Below are 19,639 nucleotides of genomic sequence, written 5' to 3' on the forward strand. Positions count from 1 at the left end.
ATTCGCTACTACCCACCTCTGGTTACAATTCTGAAGTTCAGTTTCAAACGGTTTGTTTCATTTCAAGATCTGAGGTGAACTATCTGCTGCTGCTTTTACTATACAGCAATAAATGTCTTGTAAGATGGCATTCAAACTCACATTATTAGCATTTAACTCTAAATAAAGCACATGAGGTGTACCTGAGGTGATCAGTTTATCCTGTTGTTCACCTGTAAGTAATAGAAGCCGTTTCTAATCCATCAATTCGAGGTGTTGGTTAGAACAAAAACCCCTATAATATGGAAAATATTCCTCCTATCATGTGCCGTTGCTTTTCTTTAGAACGATAGTCTCACTGTTGGTGTTGGCAATCTGGCAACCTGCGCTTGCGATTTGTTTTGAGCCAGGAATGCAATACCTAGTTCAACCACTGGGTGTCAAACTTACAAACTGCACTTTTAACTTATTTGCTTACCAACCACTGTGGCTAGTAGTTCCCCTTCGGTTGGGGAACTTCAGTGCCATGAATGGGAGGATTCGGATCAGAAGCCGCTTGTCTGGAGAGTATTGAACGGGCCAATGAATGAAATTAATTGGCAGCGTAAGCTTGCGCAGGTGTGCGGCATCTGCAATTATCTCAGCATATAAGCACACCTGAAGCCAGCAGACGCCATCGAGTCGATGGGGGTTCCTCTTGCTGATCAGCACTTTAGAGCGAACGAGTGTGTCTCCCGGTCCAGAGTGGGTCTTCGCGGTGGCAGACGGTCGAGCTGGGTTTCTCCCTTGCCTGCGGTTCTTTGGGTCCGGTCCTCCAGAGCGGTGCGTATTGTTGCAAACTTTCCTAAAAGAGCAACACAGTCGTGCAGCACGTCCTTTTCAGGATGGCGCTCCGACTGTGCGTTTCTGGATGCGGGGGTTTCCTGGCTCCGGATGATGGACACGATCACTGCATTGCATGTTTGGGGGTCCAGCATGTTAATGCGGTGCTCGCGGGCGGTTCATGTCGTCATTGCGATGCCATGACCGTTGCACAGCTAAGATCGCGGCTAACTTTCGCAAGAGAGCGAGCCACCCCAGTTGCCTCCTGTTCTAAAAAAGCAGCGGGCGCTCGGGCAGATCTGAGGGTTTCAGCGGGAGATAATCCGCCGCCCACGGGCTCACGGACCTCTTGCTCCTCACGACGAAGATCCGGACCCGCTCGCCCCCTCCGGGCAGGTGAGCGCTGTCAAATCGGATCCTGAAGCGGACATGTTAGCCGTGCTTTCCCGGGCTGCTTCGGCCGTGGGGTTGGAGATGGTTTATCCCCCAGCTCCGCGGCCGCACCGACTAGATGGGTGCTACGTAGAGGACCAGAAGGCGAAGCCTTCGAAGCCTCTCGTCCCCTTCTTCCCGGAAGTGCACAGTAGGCTCACGCAGTCTTGGAGGGCACCTTTCTCTGCCCGTGCTGCGTGTGCCTCCGCCCTCACCGCCCTTGACGGCGGAGCTGCCAGGGGGTATGAGGCGATCCCGTCAGTGGAGCGCGCTATCGCGGTCAATCTTTGTCCGCGCGGCACCTCTACGTGGCGGGGTTTGCCCCGCCTCCCGTCCAAAGCCTGTAGGTTGTCTGCCTACCTCAGAGCCAGAGCTTATAAGGCTGCGGGCCAGGCTGCTATTGCTTTGCACGCGATGGCCACCTACCAGCGCTACCAAGCGCAGGCGCTGGCCGAGCTGCACGAGGGCGGGTCCAACCCAAGCTTATTACATGAGCTGCGCACCGCGACCGACTATGCTCTTCGGACTACTAAGTCCGCCGCGTGTGCGCTGGGGAGGACGATGTCCACACTTGTGGTTCAGGAACGCCACCTCTGGCTAAACCTGGCCGATATGCGCGATGTTGACAAAGTTCGCTTTCTTGACTCGCCCATATCCCAGGCTTGCCTGTTCGGCGACACCGTCGGTGAATTCACCCAGGAATTCAAGGCGGTGAAAGAGCAGTCGGATGCGATGGGCAATGTCATCTATCGGCGTGGCCGTAAGCCCGCTCCGCCCGCCGAGCCATCCACCTCCGCTGTTCCTCGCCGAGGGCGCCCGCCAACGAGTGCTGCCCCGCCCCCGCCTGCGCCTCCGGCCAAGCGGGCGCGGCGTACACCTCGAAAGCAGGCAGCCCCTCCTGCCCAGGGCGCCGTTAAGTCCGGTAAACGGACCGCGAAGCGTCCCTGAGACAGGCCATCCGGAGAAGAGGAAACTTGCTCTTTCCCCGCTGGAGGGCGGGGCCCCGATAACAACGGTACTTTTCAGTGCCACCAAAACATCAGTAAAAGAGCACTTTTTCCCTTCCCCGGATGTGACTGCACGAGTTCTGCCAGTCCGGGACGCGCTGCCTTCCGGCTCGCAGACTCTACGTGCTTCGCCAGTGGCTCACGAGCGCTGGGGGGACGGTCTCCCTTCCCTCAGCCCTCCAGCCCCCTCTCCGGAGTCAGGGTGCGGAGCCAGAGCGAATCGCTCTCCTCCAGCTCTTCCGCGGGACCCTCGTGCTTCCCGGATCAGCACACCCACTCCGCGCTGCCCCACCGCTGGTACGTCAGCGATTGTAGCAATGACTCCATTAGCGAGGGCTCTGCCTGCCTGGTTAGCGCGGGCCAGCCCCTCACGGTGGCTCATACGCACAATCAGACTCGGTTACGCGATTCAGTTCGCGAAACGGCCCCCCAAGTTTACGGGCGTGTATTTCTCCAGGGTCAACCCCCTGTCCGCCCCTGCTTTGCGAGAGGAGATTGCTGCCCTCCTGGCGAAGGGTGCAATCGAGCCGGTTCCTCCAGCCGAGATGGAGAGTGGGTTTTACAGCCCATACTTCATCGTACCCAAAAAGAGCGGTGGGTCACGGCCAATCCTAGATCTGCGTGTTTTGAACCGCTGTCTGCACAGGCTGCCGTTCAGAATGCTCACGCAGAGGCGCATTCTCCAATGCGTTCGTCCTCAGGATTGGTTTGCAGCCATAGACCTGAAGGACGCGTATTTCCATGTCTCCATTCTTCCACGCCACCGCCAATTTCTGCAGTTTGCGTTCGAGGGTCGAGCGTGGCAGTACAAGGTCCTCCCCTTCGGGCTCTCTCTGTCTCCGCGGGTCTTCACCAAACTCGCGGAGGGTGCCCTAGCGCCCCTTCGGCTCGCGGGCATTCGCATACTCAATTATCTCGACGACTGGCTGATTTTAGCCCACTCGCGGGAGCAATTGATTATGCACAGGGACAAGGTGCTTCGGCATCTCCGCCTACTGGGGCTTCAGGTCAACCGAGAAAAGAGCAAACTCGCCCCCGTGCAGAGGATTTCTTTTCTTGGGATGGAGCTGGACTCGATCACCATGGTAGCGCACCTCTCCGAGGAACGCGCTCGCCTGTTGCTGAACTGTCTGAGGGAGCTCGATAGCAAACTAGTGGTCCCACTGAAGTTCTTTCAGAGGCTCCTGGGGCATATGGCATCCGCAGCCGCCGTCACGCCGCTCGGGTTGCTCCATATGAGACCACTTCAGCACTGGCTTCACGATCGGGTCCCCAGACGCGCATGGCACGCGGGCACACACCGGGTCTCGGTTACTGCGCTGTGTCGCCGCGCCCTCAGCCCTTGGAACGACCCCTCGTTCCTACAGGCCCGTGTGCCTCTAGGACAGGCGTCCAGCCATGTTGTTGTTTCAACAGACGCTTCCAACACGGGTTGGGGGGCCGTGTGTCGCGGGCATGCGGCTGCTGGCCTCTGGAAGGGTGCCCAGCTGCATTGGCATATCAATCGCCTAGAGCTGTTGGCAGTGTTCCTCGCTCTCCACCGCTTTTTACCGGTGCTGGAGCGGCAACACGTGCTGGTCAGGACGGACAGTATGGCGGCGGCGGCGTATATCAACCGCATGGGGGGTATGCGCTCTCGCCGCATGTCTCAGCTCGCCCGCCGTCTGCTCCTCTGGAGTCACCCGCGGCTGAAATCGCTGCGCGCCATTCACGTCCCAGGCACGCTCAATCGTGCAGCCGATGCGCTCTCACGACAGCTGTTACGCCCTGGAGAATGGAGACTCCACCCCGAGTCTGTTCAGCTGATATGGGCGCGATTCGGGGAGGCCCAGATCGATCTGTTTGCTTCCCCCGAGAACGCTCACTGCCAGTTGTTTTTTTCCCTGACCGAGGGCTCTCTCGGCACGGATGCACTGGCCCACAGCTGGCCTCGGGGCATGCGCAAGTATGCGTTTCCCCCAGTGAGCCTGCTCGCGCAGTTTCTGTACAAGGCCAGGGAGGACGAGGAACAGGTTCTGCTAGTTGCGCCCCTTTGGCCCAACCGGACCTGGATATCAGAGCTCTCACTCCTCGCGACGGCCCTCCCCTGGCGGATCCCTTTGAGAGAGGACCTACTCTCTCAGGGACAGGGCACCATCTGGCACCCTCGCCCCGATCTTTGGAACCTCCACGTGTGGTCCCTAGACGCGAGGAAGACTTAGGTAACCTACCGACTGCGGTGGTTAATACCATCACTCAGGCTAGAGCCCCCTCCACGAGGCGCCTACGCCCTGAAGTGGAGTCTATTCACTGAATGGTGCGTCTCTCGCAGAGAAGACCCCCGAAATTGCCAGATTAGTGTTGTGCTCTCTTTCCTTCAAGAGAAGTTGGACAGCAGGCTGTCGCCCTCCACTCTCAAGGTTTACGTGGCCGCCATCTCTGCTTATCATAGCGCGGTAGCTGGCGGCACCGTGGGAAAGCATAACCTGGTCATCCAGTTCCTTAGGGGTGCTAGGCGAATTAATCCATCTCGCCCCCCTCTCATGCCCTCTTGGGATCTCGCCCTCGTTCTCACGAGTCTGCGATCCGATCCCTTTGAGCCACTCGAATCAATATCTCTAAGATTTCTGTCCCTGAAGACAGCTCTGCTGGTTGCGTTGGCCTCCATCAAGAGGGTCGGGGACCTGGAGGCATTTTCGGTCAGTGACTCGTGCCTGGAATTCGGGCCGGATTACTCTCACGTCATCCTGAGACCCCGCCCCGATTATGTGCCCAAGGTTCCTACCACCCCCTTTAGAGATCAGGTAGTGAACCTGCAAGCGCTGCCCCCGGAGGAGGCAGACCCAGCCCTTTCTTTACTTTGTCCAGTTCGCGCTCTGCGCATTTATGTGGACCGTACTCAGAATTTTAGATCATCTGAGCAGCTCTTTGTCTGTTATGGCGGTCGGCAGCAGGGAAGTGCCGTATCGAAACAAAGATTATCCCACTGGATTGTGGATGCCATTTCACTCGCTTATTCGAGTCAAGGTCAGCCGTGTCCCCCGGGAGTACATGCACACTCCACTCGGAGCGTTGCATCCTCTTGGGCGCGTGCACGCGGCGCCTCTCTAACAGACATCTGTAGAGCTGCGGGCTGGGCGACACCCAACACATTTGCAAGGTTTTACAATCTGCGAGTGGAGCCGGTTTCCTCAAGGGTATTAGGTAACCCTTTGGTGATTGAGGAGACAACTCGGTAGGGTGTTGAAACACGCTTGCTGCGCCATTCTCCTTAACACGAAGGTAAGTGCGCCTTTTTATCTGTCAGTAAAGTTCCCCGTCAGGTGAGCCCTGCAGATTCCTCCATGGCCCCCAGCACTGACTCAGCGGAGGAGTCACTTGCTGGCCCACTACGTTGTAGGTCTGCCCGCTGGTCAGCCCGCGTTTTGGGTATAGGTGCCTGCTATGCGTGATCCCCACTAGGCGATCCCATATGCTTATTCCGCCACGGTTAAGTCCCCCCCCGGGGCGGACCCGTGTCTTCCCTCTCCGCTAACCACTCTTTTGCTATGCGTACTCCCCCTTTTTAGGGCTAGTCCATATGTAAATTCTGCCATCTATCCCCCCCTTGGGTAACGGATGGCCTCCGCAGCGTCCTCCCTATCGGGATTGCACGCTTCCCAACGTACTGTCGTATTTCCTAGAATTATCTAGATGCTCACGACTTCCCAAAAAATATATCTAAATCCGTAAAACTTCTGTTGAAGTAGGATAAATTAGGGCCAGGGACACGTTGGAGGACCGCGCCCCCCATGATGTGGGTGCGTCACGCTTGCTTGACTATCTCCTCATCGGGGGTGTTGGTAAGGTGCAGCCATTATGGCGCTTTCCATACTTCTCCCATTCGTGGCACTGAAGTTCCCCAACCGAAGGGGAACGTTCGAGGTTACAGAAGTAACCCTTCGTTCCCCGAGGAGGGGAACGGAAGTGCCATACTCCGTCGCCATAATGACTGTCCCTTAGCTGTTTGAAAGTCTCTTCAGCTTAAAAGGATTGCACACCTGCGCAAGCTTACGCTGCCAATTAATTTCATTCATTGGCCCGTTCAATACTCTCCAGACAAGCGGCTTCTGATCCGAATCCTCCCATTCATGGCACTTCCGTTCCCCTCCTCGGGGAACGAAGGGTTACTTCTGTAACCTCGAACGATTTCCAACATTACTAGCCACTTGCCATTTTCGCTAGTCACATATTTGTTGTTGGGAAAATATATTTTATATGCATAAATATAACTTTGACATGCTAAAATATGTTGATTTAGATTTTGTGTTATGTCCACATGCCTCCTCATTCATTTCACTTTCGTGTTCTGAGCAAATTTGTTTATATGTTTCATAGTGTCGCATTTCAATTGTTTTTTATTTCACATGACTTTTCAGGGCTCAAAATTCAGGATTTTCCAAATTCATCTCTGACCACACCAAAAATAAATAAATAATTATTTTATAGCCACAAATTTTCAATAAGGAGTCAAAACAAGCCAAATATAGCTGTATGCATGTACTTTTTAATCAGCAAAACTTTTCTTTAAAAAACAAACAATTGACATTTAAAAATGATTATTGTCATGCATCTAAAATTATGCATAGTAATCTGTCCTGGCTTAAGATCTCAGATCACTAGTTAACTACACATAAATGGGGAGGTAATCTCTAATTAAAGCAATGTTATTGTAAAAAAATGATAATTAAACCATATTAACAAAAATAACTAAGCAAAGGAAAGCAGGTGAAACATATACTGTTTGTGATAATGAAAGGATGATCATGTACACATAGTTAATAGAATATCTGTTCAAAGAATGGTTAAAGTGAAAGCAGCAACCGCGGCTGCTTACTAAAAAACTTTTTTTTTTTTTAATCCGGGGCTTTTGAAAGCAGCAGCACGAGCATCACCTATTGTCCAGTCCATTTCAAAGAGAACTGATCACACCAGTTGCGATTTTAGGCATAGTTGCTTTATGCAAGGAAATGGGAACGCGCATCATATCACCTGTTCACGCGAGTGATTCGGTTTTCACTTGCTTTTTCTTGCTTGCACGAACACATTTATTTCTTTCAGTCGTGCTGCGATTTTAAGTTAGCATTTACACGCATATTGGGTCATCCTTATCGTTGAGCCTTGTTTTCAAGAAAACTACAATTTAAAAAATAATTTTCAACCAGCCAAAGTGGCCAGTGGAGGTGTCTGCCACAGCTGAAATCTACCCGCATTTGGCAGGTTGGTGGGTGTTAATGTCAAGCTGTGGTTACTACATCCAATGAGCTCACAGTAAAGAGAACAAGTCACGCCCACTGTTTTCTCATTTAACACTCCATTTCTCTAGGAACTGCAGCACAATACGAAAATAAATAAATAAACGGTCACAGCTTCTTGTTCATGCGGACTTTAAAGCTGAAGAGTGTCTGCTTTCAATGAGAAAACAGGTCTAATATGTAGAGAAAGTGAGTTGTGTGTGAGCTAATGTGATGAGACTCACTGTAGTTTGGTTCTTCCTCTGATGATCTCCAGGTTCTCAAAGGCACTGAGGGATTTGAGGTGTTTTGGCCAGTCTCTGATCAATAGATAGCCTAAAAAATGAAATGGCACTAATAAGCAAGGCTTTTTCTTTAGAAGATGTCCATATGTCACAATTGTATGATCTTATTTTCAAACATAATTTAATGCCACTGAATAGTATTTATTATTCTTCATTTTCTTTTCGGCTTAGTCCCTTTATTAATCTGGGGTCGCCACAGCACAATGAACCGCTAACTTATCAAGCATATGTTTTAGGCAGCGGATGCCCTTCCTGCGGCAACCCATCACTGGGAAAAATTTATACCCACTCATTCACACACAAAGACTACGGACAATTTTAGCTTTCCCAATTCACCTACAGCGCATGTCTTTGGACTTTGGAAACCGCAGCACCCGGAGGAAACCCATGGCAACACAGGGAGAACATGCAAACTCCACACAAACACCAACTGACCCAGTTGATCCAGCTACCTTCTTGCAGTGAGGCGATCCTTATGTATTGTATTGGATATTTTCTATTATATTATAAACACTCCTCAATAATAATTAGTAAATAATAGTAAATAATAATAATAATTGTCAACATTAAGATTAATAGTGGTAGTAGTAAATATCAATTATTTTCTATATAAATAAAGTCTATTGTATTTTTAAATAAAATCTTTGTTGGTGTGTCCTAATAACAGTAATTATTATATACTATTACATAATTATTTAAATTTTATTTAGCCAGGAGATCACATTCCAGTATTATTATATAATTACCTGTTGATGATGATGATGATAATAATAATAATAATAATAATAATAATAATATTCCATTCATTGAATAGTATTATTATTATTGTATATATATATATTTTTTTCAATTAACGAATAACTTTTATAATTATTATTTTTACAGTTATCCTAATTTTCATTATTTTTTATAATATTATATTATTAATATATTATATAAATTATTTTCTGATATTTTAATAAAAGTTTTGAATGAATAGCCTTAATGACTGTCATTATTTTATTCAATTTTATTTAATGTAATGTTTGTGTTTTTAAGAAATAACCTATTGATAATTAAATAATATATCATAATTATAATAGTAATTAATATTATTAGAAGTAGCAGTATTACATGAACTGTTTTCTGACATTTAAAAAAAAAAACTTGTAGAAATGGCCTTAAAAAGTAATTATAACTTAAAGGGCTTAAGTAATTATAACATTTCATTATGTTAAAGTTTATGTCATGTTTATTTTCGTAGGAATATTATATTGATGATAATAATAATAATAATACTCGTGCATAACGAAAATAAATATTTAAATGCAATTTTTAAAAATATAAGTAAATAATTTTTACCTGAAATTTCCTTCACCGTCTTGAAATAGTCAAGTTTGGCAGGGTCCATGCTTGGAGTATTTGTGTGAACATCCCTTAAAGACAATCATTCAAAAATGATAATAGTTTGACTATTGCATCTATAACAGCTTGACTGATTCAGTCTAAAAGAAAGCAGCCCATAAATTCTCACCCTTTAAAAGTCATCTGCATTATTGTAATGTGCCCGTTTATTTTAGTGCAGTTGATGAATGAATCGATGTTGGTTGCATTGACTGCAATGGTGTTTACAAGCTCTCCTGTCCCGAGACCATTACACACTAAAGCAAAACACACTCTCAAGTCATTTCACATTTTGTTATCCCTATCAGACAACACTGATTTAATATAATAACAACAAAAAACAAAGACTAGAAAAGGAGTATTATTAAATTAGTAATGATGCTGCTGACCTTTTGGGCACAAGCCTTCGCATTTTTTGCACGTTATGATGCCGTTTTCTTCCACTTCTTGCATGTTACTGCCACAGGATCGGACACAGGCATTATCAGTCACTACAAAGTTATCTACAGCAGAGAGATGCTGCAGTTCAGTTTGCTGTTTCTCCTACATTGTGTCCAATACAGGCTTATCTTCCCTGTATTCAACCATGCAGTCTTAATTTTGTTTTTGAAACAGAGATTTAAATCATCTTTAAGTTGAATGCTGAGAAAAATCACATTTAAAGTTGTCAAAATACAATTTTTTGGGGATGAACTCTTCCTTTAATATCTACAGAATTGTATTACTGAATTGAAGTTGTATTGTGAAGTGTTTACCTAAAGTAAACCTTGACACCTGAAAAAACGAATTATGTATTTGCTCATAATCTCTGGGTGTGTCTTTGCTTGTATGTTAACAAAACTTTGAAGACCAGAGTCTTCAAGCAATGTGCCAGGATACCTCCATGATTTTTTGGCATTCTTATATTTCATCTTTAAGGGAAAGATATGCAGTACAGTTTTTAGACTAATCATAGTAATCTCACAAGCAAAACTTACGAGGGCACTGCTTCACACAGGTGTCTCCGAAGCTGTACTTCCCGTTAGGATTGGGAACGAGTTGGTAGTTAATGGGATCATACAGCATTAGAGGTGGACATGAGTCCTTGCATGCCCCATCGTCTTGGAAATCTCTGCAGGCCTGTAGAAAAAGGAATCTTGTAAATTAAATAATAATGGCACTTTAAAATGTAAGACTTTCATCTTTCTATATTACATGACATATGCTACATGACATTTGGGAAGTGTGTCACGCACCAGGCAGTCTGTGGGCTGGGGTCCAGTGCAGCCGGCAGCGCAATGTTCATTGCAGCAGTCGATGGGTTTGGGGCCCTTACACCTCCGCGAGCACTGCTCAGCACAGCTCAGCCGCGTCACTGACAGTGAAGATCAAACAGCTCATAAGGGTGTAGTTCACTCATATATTGATATACTGTATGGAGAATTATGCAGTAGTGTTTACAGGTCTGGCAGTTCTCCGGTCCTGGAGCCCAACATGATCCACTATAGCAGCCTGAATCACACGGTCTGCCTGGAGTATGAAGGAAAGAGTTTATTTTATGTCAGCTTTTAATATTAAAAAGATATACAAAGACACACACACATTTATTTATTAAATGGTTTGGCAAATCTCTTATACAAATAATTGATCTATCTGTCTGTCTAGTCTTCTGACTGTCTGTCTACCTGTCTTGTCTGTCTAGCCATCTGACTGTCTGTCTATCCATCCATCCACCCTCCCCTCTCTCTCCCCCTCCGTCTCTCCATCCGACCATCCATCTATTTATCTATCTGTCTGTCAATCCATCAGAGCTGAATTATAACCATAATTTCTGTAGTCTTCAGTGTCACACAATTCTCCTTAAAATCTTTCTAATATACTAATTTGCTATTTAAAAAGATAGTTTGCCCCAAAATAAACATTTGTTTACTATTTACTAACCCTTATGAGTTGTATTTGTTGTGTTAAACACTAAAGATATAATAAAGAATATCAGAATTCTTTCCATAATAAACTTTTTTCATTCCACACAGAAATGCCAACTGACCCAGCCCAGGCTTGAACCAGCAACCTTCTTGCGGTAAGGCGACAGCGCTACCCACTGCGCCTCCGCACCGCCCATGAACTTTTTTTAACAACCAAAAAAATTTATTCTAATTGGTTTGTGAAAAGTGAAGGGTGATTAAATGATAAACAAATTTATTATTAAAATTTATTTATTATTAATTATTATTATTATTAATAATAATTATTAATATAAATATTATTAGTATTTATTATTAAAATCCGACTTCCAACTGAAATGGAATGTTGAGTGGGGGGGGTTATTAAATCTTTCACTTGCAGCAAACTAAAAGTTGGAGGGGTGTGGCTAAGCTCATTTCTGCCAATCCACCAAACTGACATCTTTAGAGAAGCTGCCATTCCATAGTAAAAACAAATGATTAGATTTTGATTAAATATGACCAAAACATTTCAGTAGAATAACAGCATAGATTAATTGTAACTAACTAAATGCATTACCAAAATAAAAATTAAAAATTTTGATTTCATATGGACTTTAAGGAAAAAAAGTATTATCAATAACACTGAACATGTGTGTGTTGTACATTTTTTTATGATTTTTTTTTTTAAGGATTTTGAAATGGTACAAACCAACACACAGACAAACAAACAAAAGCCCAAGCGCTGCCATTTAAATAAAATGTACAAATGTATCTATCAACAAAAATTTAATTTTAAATTTATAAAGTTAAATTAATAAGTTGTGTAGAGGTTCTTAAAGTCTCCTGAATTTGTCCTGTTTGTGGTTGAGGTCATAAGTTAATTTATCGAAATACAACTGAGAAATCCACAAGGAAATAGTTGGAATCGGAGATGTAGAACATTTTAGTATCAAACATTTTTTTATCCAGATTTCATTCTTTGATAAATATAAAATTCAAAACTGTGACTTTTGAATGACTTTGTGAATATTTACTGAGTAAAAAGTATTATTGAACGTTTCTGACAGACTTACACTGAGCACCAATTTCTCGTGACACGTGCACATAGCTGCCGTGCTCCACAATGTCCAACCACTGTATGGTCTCCACATTGCAAAGAAAAGGATTGTGGACTATTTTAACTCCACCTTTAAGAATTTCTGCAATACAAAAATAGAAAAACAAATATCTCTCACTATAAATGTCAATTAATATACAGTACATAATGCAGGCTGCGTCCAGCACATTGTGTCGCATTCAGACATGTAAACCATATAGATGTGATCTACCTGTGAGACTTCTCAAACGCAGCTCTCTGAGGCCGTTGGTGTTTTTTGAGGACTCATTTCTGTTGTTGTTTAACAATACATTGAGGGCGTATCTGTCCTCAAAGAGAGAATGTCCTCGAATGAGCCGAAGGTTTTCCAAGGGTATCACATCGATGTTGTTTACTCCAATTAGCACGTAGCCGCGGACTTCTTCAATGCTCTGTGGTGATATAGAATATTTTGTCAGCCCCGTTTAAAAAAAGGTTGTTAAGGTTTGCTTGATCTAAAGACCTTAACCCAAAATTAGGTTTGTTGATCTTTTCTTTAATTCAGAATATTTTCAATGAAAAGGTGTGTAAAATTTATTTTTTCAGCTTTATCACATGTACATTTGTAGGGTTTTCTTTTAGATGCAAATTTTATTAAATTATTTAAAGGTACAGTATATAGTTCACCCACAATGAACAGAAACACAAAGGAAGATATTTTGATAAATACAGAGGACCTGTAGCCATCGACTTCCATAGGATCTAAAAAAAAACTCCTAAAATCAATGATTACAAATTTAATTTTTCTAAATATCTCCTTTTTTGTTCATATCTCAAAATGGTTTGGAAGGGTGAGGAAATGGTGACAGAGTTAAAATCTTACGATGAACTATCGTTTTAAACGAGTACACTCCAAATTATAAGATCTTTTAACTGGATATAATGGTTTCATGAAGAACTATTATCCATGGAAAAGAGATCATTAGATGATTAAAAATGTTTTTCAAATAAAAAGAAAATATTATTTTAAATAAATAAAAAAATTCCCGGAGATGGGTTGCGGCTGGAAGGGCATCCGCTGCGTAAAAACGTGCTGGATAAGTTGGCAGTTGGCCGGATTAATAAAGGGACTAAGCCGACAAGAAAATGAATGAATGAATGAATGAATGAATAATTTTAAATTGAAAGATACTTTAAAAAACAAAAAATAGTTATACTGTGGCATTGCAGAAAAAAGAAACATTTTTTGGGACTTTTATTTCTAATAGTGTGTCAGGTGTGCTATTCTTAAGACTGCAAGCCTCATAAAATACAGTTAGATTGATCACATTATAGAAGCAAAAATATATGCATTTATAAGACATGATATTTAAAACAAACTATGTAAAGACACATTTGATACTTTCTTTCAATGAATGGAGTATTAGACTATTCTGTAAATGCAGTTAAAATGGAGCAAAGAAAAATGTATGTTAATTTAATGTGTCAGCTTTTGTATTAAAGTTACAGCTGAATGAAGCTTTTTAGGTATCCATAATCAAATTCATAACATCAAATTTATTCAAAAGTTAAAAGGCACAAGAATGCTTGATCGAGTTACCGGTTCACTGCTTTGTGTTTTTCCCCTTTATTGTAGCTGATTTGGTTTTAAGTCCCATTCTAAATGTATATATGCAGCTTCATACTATTCTGATCAATTTAGTATTTTTTTGGTTTAAAATGAACACAACGTGAGTGGCATGGTGGCTCAGTGGTTAGCACTGTTGCTTCACAGCAATAAGGTCACTGGTTCGAGTATGAGTTTGAGTGCTGTGTAATTGCTATAGTGTATGGGTGTTTCCCAGTACTGGGTTGCAGCTGGAGGGGCATCCGCTGCGTGAAACATATGCCGGAATATTTGGCGGTTCTTTCCTCTGTGGCGACCCCTGACAAATCAGGGACTAAGCCTAATGAAAATGAATGAACACAACACAATGTACATGTAATATTATAAGTCCCCAATAAATCAAAACTAACCATATTATTTTATGTTTCAACAAGTAATGTGGCTCACCTTAAGGAAGGACAGGTCGTGGTACTCCTGAACATAGGTGATCTCCAGGTTCTCTAACACTACTGTACAGTTACTGTACATGCGCACCATGGCTCTGTAGTGATCGTCCGGATGACCCAGAGGAGCCAGCTTAAAATTGGTTCCCTGGCATACTGGAGAATAATGCAGACGCCAAGGTTAGTTGTCTGTATGCATGTGTAAGTTCTAGCCTAAATCATTTCTGATAAGGTGTTTTATGTAATAAGAAATCTAGAAAATGTATAGGTTACAGGTAGTAATTAATTTTGTAATATGTGCTATGTGCCATGTTTAGAGCACAAATTACAGAGCATGTTCTTTTACAGTTTTCTCAGTAGCTTTGGTGCATTTGTCACAACACTATTTACATTTGCACAACAGTTAACTCTACATTTTTTCCAATGCAAAAAAGTCAGATTTTAGTGACCCTTCCTGAAAATGCTCAAGACAGCACTATATGCTATTTGCACAGCCATTTGAAAACTACTGTAAAGTTAGACATCACTGCATTTAGTGAGGTATCCGAGTACAAGACACTGAATATGTATGTTTCCCATTTTTACTGCATATGCTATTTGCAATTCTAATTTATTTACAGCATTGTGCAAACAAATAAATACACCCTTATTTACAATAAACAAACTCCCTTTGGGTAGAGGTGCACAACTGTAAACAATATTGCAGCACATATTGGAACTGAACAGACAACATAGATAGGTCTATAAATCATTCATGAATTTGTTAAATTTAGAAGACATTTTAAGGAAAAAAATATTTACATTAAAAAAAAATAAATAAAATTAGCTTGATGGATTTTGACAACTAGCCGAACATTTTTGTATACTAATGAAATGAGGACTATTAGTTATATATGGAATGACTATTTAGCATTCACAAGTTTTGTTAATTTTGACACATGACACAAGCATATGATAATGTAATAATGGGATGGAGAGGGGTCTGGATGCAGACCTGATGCAGTGCCATCTGAGCTGCATCCAATGCTTTTTAATGCGCTCACCTAACCCAACCCCTAACCCTACCAGTCACAGTGATGTCACTCATTCCATTTGAGTGCATTGTGTCTGACATTGCATCGCTGTGTGATGCAGTCTCAGCTTGCAACATAAAGGCTGCATCCAGATACTATTGAAGGAATGAGAAACTGCTACTATGACGAGCAGGGCCGGAGTGGGACTCCTTTTCAGCCCTGGAGTTTCAAGCCTCAGACCGGCCCACCTCAGTTCACGACTGACTATATTAAAATAAGGTCATTTCCAAATCAGTTTCTAATGACACTATCACGTCTTTTTTTGAGAAAACAACTGCTTTAGAACTTCAAATGTTCAACAACCCTAACAGTATTATGTCTTAACAATAAAAATGAAAAAAATAAAAAAATTAATTACTCAAATGAAGATCGAACCCGGGTCTGCGGGGTAGAAAACTAACATGCTAACCACTGAACCACAACAGCTGTTTAGTGAAAGTTGACCAAGTTATATCCTCATTAACCTGCAGGCTGCAACTTGCTCACTGAGCTGCGAGAAAATAGATAAAAAGAGTAGAGCTGCGGTAAAATAATGAATAAAACGGCTGTGGTCAAGTAAATAACTTAGATAAATAAATTTAAAAAGTGTGACTGCTGAGAGCAACCGATTCTGGAGCTAGGGATACCGGCCCTCGCGGCCAAAAAACGGACCGGCCCACCGGGAATTCTCCCGGTCCTCCCGATTAGCCAACCCGGGCCTGATGACGTGTAAAAATGACTAATTGTTTTGAGAAATACATTAACTGTTGTGCAAATGTAAATAGTGTTGTGAGAATTGCACCAAAGCCACTGAGGAAAACTGTAAAATATTTTAAAACCATTTCCAATATAATAAAATTAGATGGCTTTTCTTATTTCTAATGATCAAATTTGTTTTATGGTTGTTTCTTTGTCTATTCCTGCTCCACTTACTCTCTTAAAGTAATATTTTACCCAAAATGTAACATTTCTGTCAACATTTACTCACTCTCAATTTACACAAACATGTTTGGGTATTTTTTTTCAGTTGAAATCAAAAGTGTTGGATCATTGACTTCCTTTTTTTTTTTTTTACTATGGAAGTCAAATGTTACAGGTTTTTTCATTTTGTGAAGAAACTCAATTTCTTTAATTTTGGTGTAAACTTTCTCTTTATTATTGTCAGATTATTCTGGTCTAAGCAATATATTATAATTTGATCCAAGTCAAATTCCATTTTCTCTATTCTGTGCACTTGGACGATATCTCTTACCAGTTTATTACATTTTAATGTTGAATATTGTTTCTTACTCTATTAGACCTTTGTTACTAAGTGTCTGGAGTCTTTTATTTTTAGTATTCTATTTTGGTACTTAAAACCAATAAACAAATAATAATAAAAATGAAGTGAATAGGCGACGCAGTGGCGCAGTGGGTAGCACGTTTGCCTCACAGCAAAAAGGGTCGCTGGTTCGATCCTCGGCTCAGTTGGCGTTTCTGTGTGGAGTTTGCATGTTCTCCCTGCGTTCGCGTGGGTTTCCTCCGGGTGCTCCGGTTTTCCCCACAGTCCAAAGACATGCGGTACAGGTGAATTGGGTAGACTAAATTGTCCATAGTGTATGAGTGTGTGTGAATGAGTGTGTGGATATTTCCCAGAGATGGGTTGTGGCTGGAAGGGCATCCGCTGCGTAAATACTTGCTGGATAAGTTGGCGGTTCATTCCGCTGTGGCGACCCCGGATTAATAAAGGGACTAAGCCGACAAGAAAATGAATGAATGAATGAATAAAGGACCAGGTTCTTAGTGAAGTGGTCTTGAACTTAATTAAAAATAATGCTCATTCGTGTCTTTCCAAATGTTAAATAGACAGACAGACAGACAGACAGACAAGATAGTCAAAACAAATGAAATAAAGATTGAAAGAAAAAAAAGAAAAGAAAAAATAAAGACAAATATTTATCTCAATGTATTAGTTTATGCTTTTTCTTTAAACATTTCCCTGCACTCGTAGCACTTTTTGGAGCCAAATGTGACAAACACGGATCTAAAATGCATGACGTCTTGCCATATAATGATCTACAATTTCTAGGTAATCAAACCAGCACAGTCTATTCTTTTTTATGAGTTTGTCCTATAACCCAAATTCCCCATAAGCTTGTTTTCCAACAGATAACTCTATATGTTCAGCTTGTGACTAAGTTTAAGTCTGTGTCACTGGATCAACACAGTTTGTAAAGCAAGTTTGCACTGTTGCAAAAAGTATTGATCCACATGATCACAAAAAGTCAACAGCAATTGTTGAAACGCATCCTGTTTTTCTGTCTGAGAGATTTTACAGAAATATTCTTAAAGGTAAATCTGGCTTCTGTGTTCTTACATGTGCCATGATTTCCTCCAAGTAGTCTAATATGTTGACTTGGTAAGAATTCATTTGAATATATAATATTTTGAATTACAAAATCAGACTTATGTTGCATGAGTATATTTTTGGCAACAGCCAGCAATACATTATAGGAGTCAGAATTATTGTTCTTTCATGCCAAAAAAGACTGGTTTTGTGGTCCAGGGTCACATATTGTTTAATTTCATTTTTATTTATGCATTTTATATTTTGCATAAATACAGTATATTTATGATTAAATGATTTACACAAGTCACACAAGTGCCAATTTCTGTCACACAATCTGTCACATCCATAATAGAGAGAAAGCACATCCATAACGAAGGTTTTACTTCATAAATGCAAAAATGTCAAACAAAATAAAATAATTTTTGTTTTATAGTAAGCCAACTCTTTTCCTTTTGATTAGCATAATTTCTTTTGGGTTGTGCGGTTTAATTCATAGAGTTTCTACAAAGTATTTTGTATACTGTTAACTTGCAAACTTTTTGGTCATATCCATAACGCATGTTTATTTTACTCATTTAAAATATAAAAAAATGTTTACAGATTGATATTTTTTTAATCCCATAACTCTGTGTTGTTTTGTAACATGTAAACAGATGTTTCAATATAATGTTTACATTCTCTGTGAATATATGTTTTGAGTTTTTACTGCAGATGTCACATCCATAACGCTGGAATTGCTCATAAGCAACTAATTATGTTAGTGATTGTTAGTTCATTGTTAAGCAATTTATAAGTAAAGCTAGTAGTCTATGCTATATTTGGTCTTTCTCTCTGTATGTAATTCGGCAGGTTGTTTTAACAATTTTATTTTCCGCCTTGCAAAAATTGCTCATTTAAATGCTTGGAAATGCTTAAGGCTTTAAAAATGTATGTATCATTATGGATTTTAGATGTGGGTTATTTTAGACCTGGACATGGACCTTTAGGTGTCAATTTTTTTTTTTAATTAAAGCAAATTCTGATTAAAAATGTATAAAATTGTTATATATCAGTGTAAAAAAGCTTTCGGGACTAGCATTTCAGAACGTAATCTAAAAAAAGAGTTAGTGACAGATGGAGCAACTTCACTCACCTTTCCTCTCAAAAACGGCGCACCACCCTGCGTTGATCAGCACAAGGCATATGATTCCCAATTCACAGAACAGAGACAGCTTCGTAAACCTCATGTTTAACAGTGGGATATTTTAAAGCATTTGTTTCTGTTCAGATAATCCGTTAAATGAACAATATGTAGCTCGTAACAGAGGTCGTTTCCTGCAGTTTGTCCCGTTCTAACTTTTCTTCGAGTGAAGCGTGTCTGAGGCCCTGAGCGCTCCTCCATACAGCTGTGACGTGACGGACGCAACTCGCCTTCACATCGCGCGTGCGACGCGACTTGATCGCTCTGCAAATAGGTTATTTGATTATTAGTGGGTGGATGTGGGCACCTACTTTTGTGATGCCTGATAATGACTAAATGCATTTTATCATATAGTAATTGGAAATAATATCTAATATTAATATCATTCAATGTTATATTTCCCTTATATAATTATACATACATTTTATTGCTATTTTAGTAGACTATGGCTATTTTGATACTAATATATATTCTGTAATTTCATTTTGCCCATTTTGCACAACGAATAATATTATATTTTATAAAGAAAAGAACTTTAATAATTTTATTTACTACAAATTTTATATAAATTTTTATTTCCATAATATTCATTTTATATTAATAAGTGAAGTTTTATGACACATGTAGCATAATCTTCACACAGTCCACGTTGAGGTCAAAATTATTAGCACTCCTGATTTTTTTTTTTTATTCTTTTAGATTGCCAAGTCTACAGTTTCATAGAGAGAAGATAGACGATAGGCATTTTTTTCATCTTTATGATGAAAGTGCATGATATTTTTTACTGGTTAATTTGCAAGATAGTATTCAACTTAAATTGCAATTTATAGGCTCAGTTAGGTTAATTAG

The 19,639-nt window shown here is 41.5% G+C and overlaps 2 protein-coding genes across 8 annotated transcripts in view; both read right to left on the minus strand.

The window, feature by feature from the left end:
• Positions 1 to 19,639, minus strand: part of agap3 (ArfGAP with GTPase domain, ankyrin repeat and PH domain 3) — a 985,397-nt gene that overhangs the window by 67,027 nt on the left and 898,731 nt on the right. The gene's annotated exons all lie outside the window — the stretch shown is intronic.
• LOC571431 (epidermal growth factor receptor-like) overlaps positions 1 to 19,639 on the minus strand; it is a 31,500-nt gene that overhangs the window by 10,730 nt on the left and 1,131 nt on the right. For all 7 annotated transcript variants that reach the window (XM_073940990.1, XM_073940992.1, XM_073940991.1 and 4 more), the window contains 11 exons: positions 18,743 to 19,054; positions 14,234 to 14,385; positions 12,434 to 12,632; positions 12,179 to 12,304; positions 10,621 to 10,689; positions 10,416 to 10,534; positions 10,158 to 10,299; positions 9,570 to 9,683; positions 9,311 to 9,437; positions 9,139 to 9,212; positions 7,738 to 7,828 (listed from right to left, as the gene is read on the minus strand). In XM_073940990.1, coding sequence (XP_073797091.1) covers positions 7,738 to 7,828; positions 9,139 to 9,212; positions 9,311 to 9,437; positions 9,570 to 9,683; positions 10,158 to 10,299; positions 10,416 to 10,534; positions 10,621 to 10,689; positions 12,179 to 12,304; positions 12,434 to 12,632; positions 14,234 to 14,385; positions 18,743 to 18,836 — 1,307 coding nt within the window. In that variant the 5' untranslated portion in view covers positions 18,837 to 19,054. The remainder of the gene's footprint in view (positions 1 to 7,737; positions 7,829 to 9,138; positions 9,213 to 9,310; positions 9,438 to 9,569; positions 9,684 to 10,157; positions 10,300 to 10,415; positions 10,535 to 10,620; positions 10,690 to 12,178; positions 12,305 to 12,433; positions 12,633 to 14,233; positions 14,386 to 18,742; positions 19,055 to 19,639) is intronic.

Source organism: Danio rerio, chromosome 24 (assembly GCF_049306965.1).
Source record: "Danio rerio strain Tuebingen ecotype United States chromosome 24, GRCz12tu, whole genome shotgun sequence".
Lineage (NCBI taxonomy): Eukaryota > Metazoa > Chordata > Actinopteri > Cypriniformes > Danionidae > Danio > Danio rerio.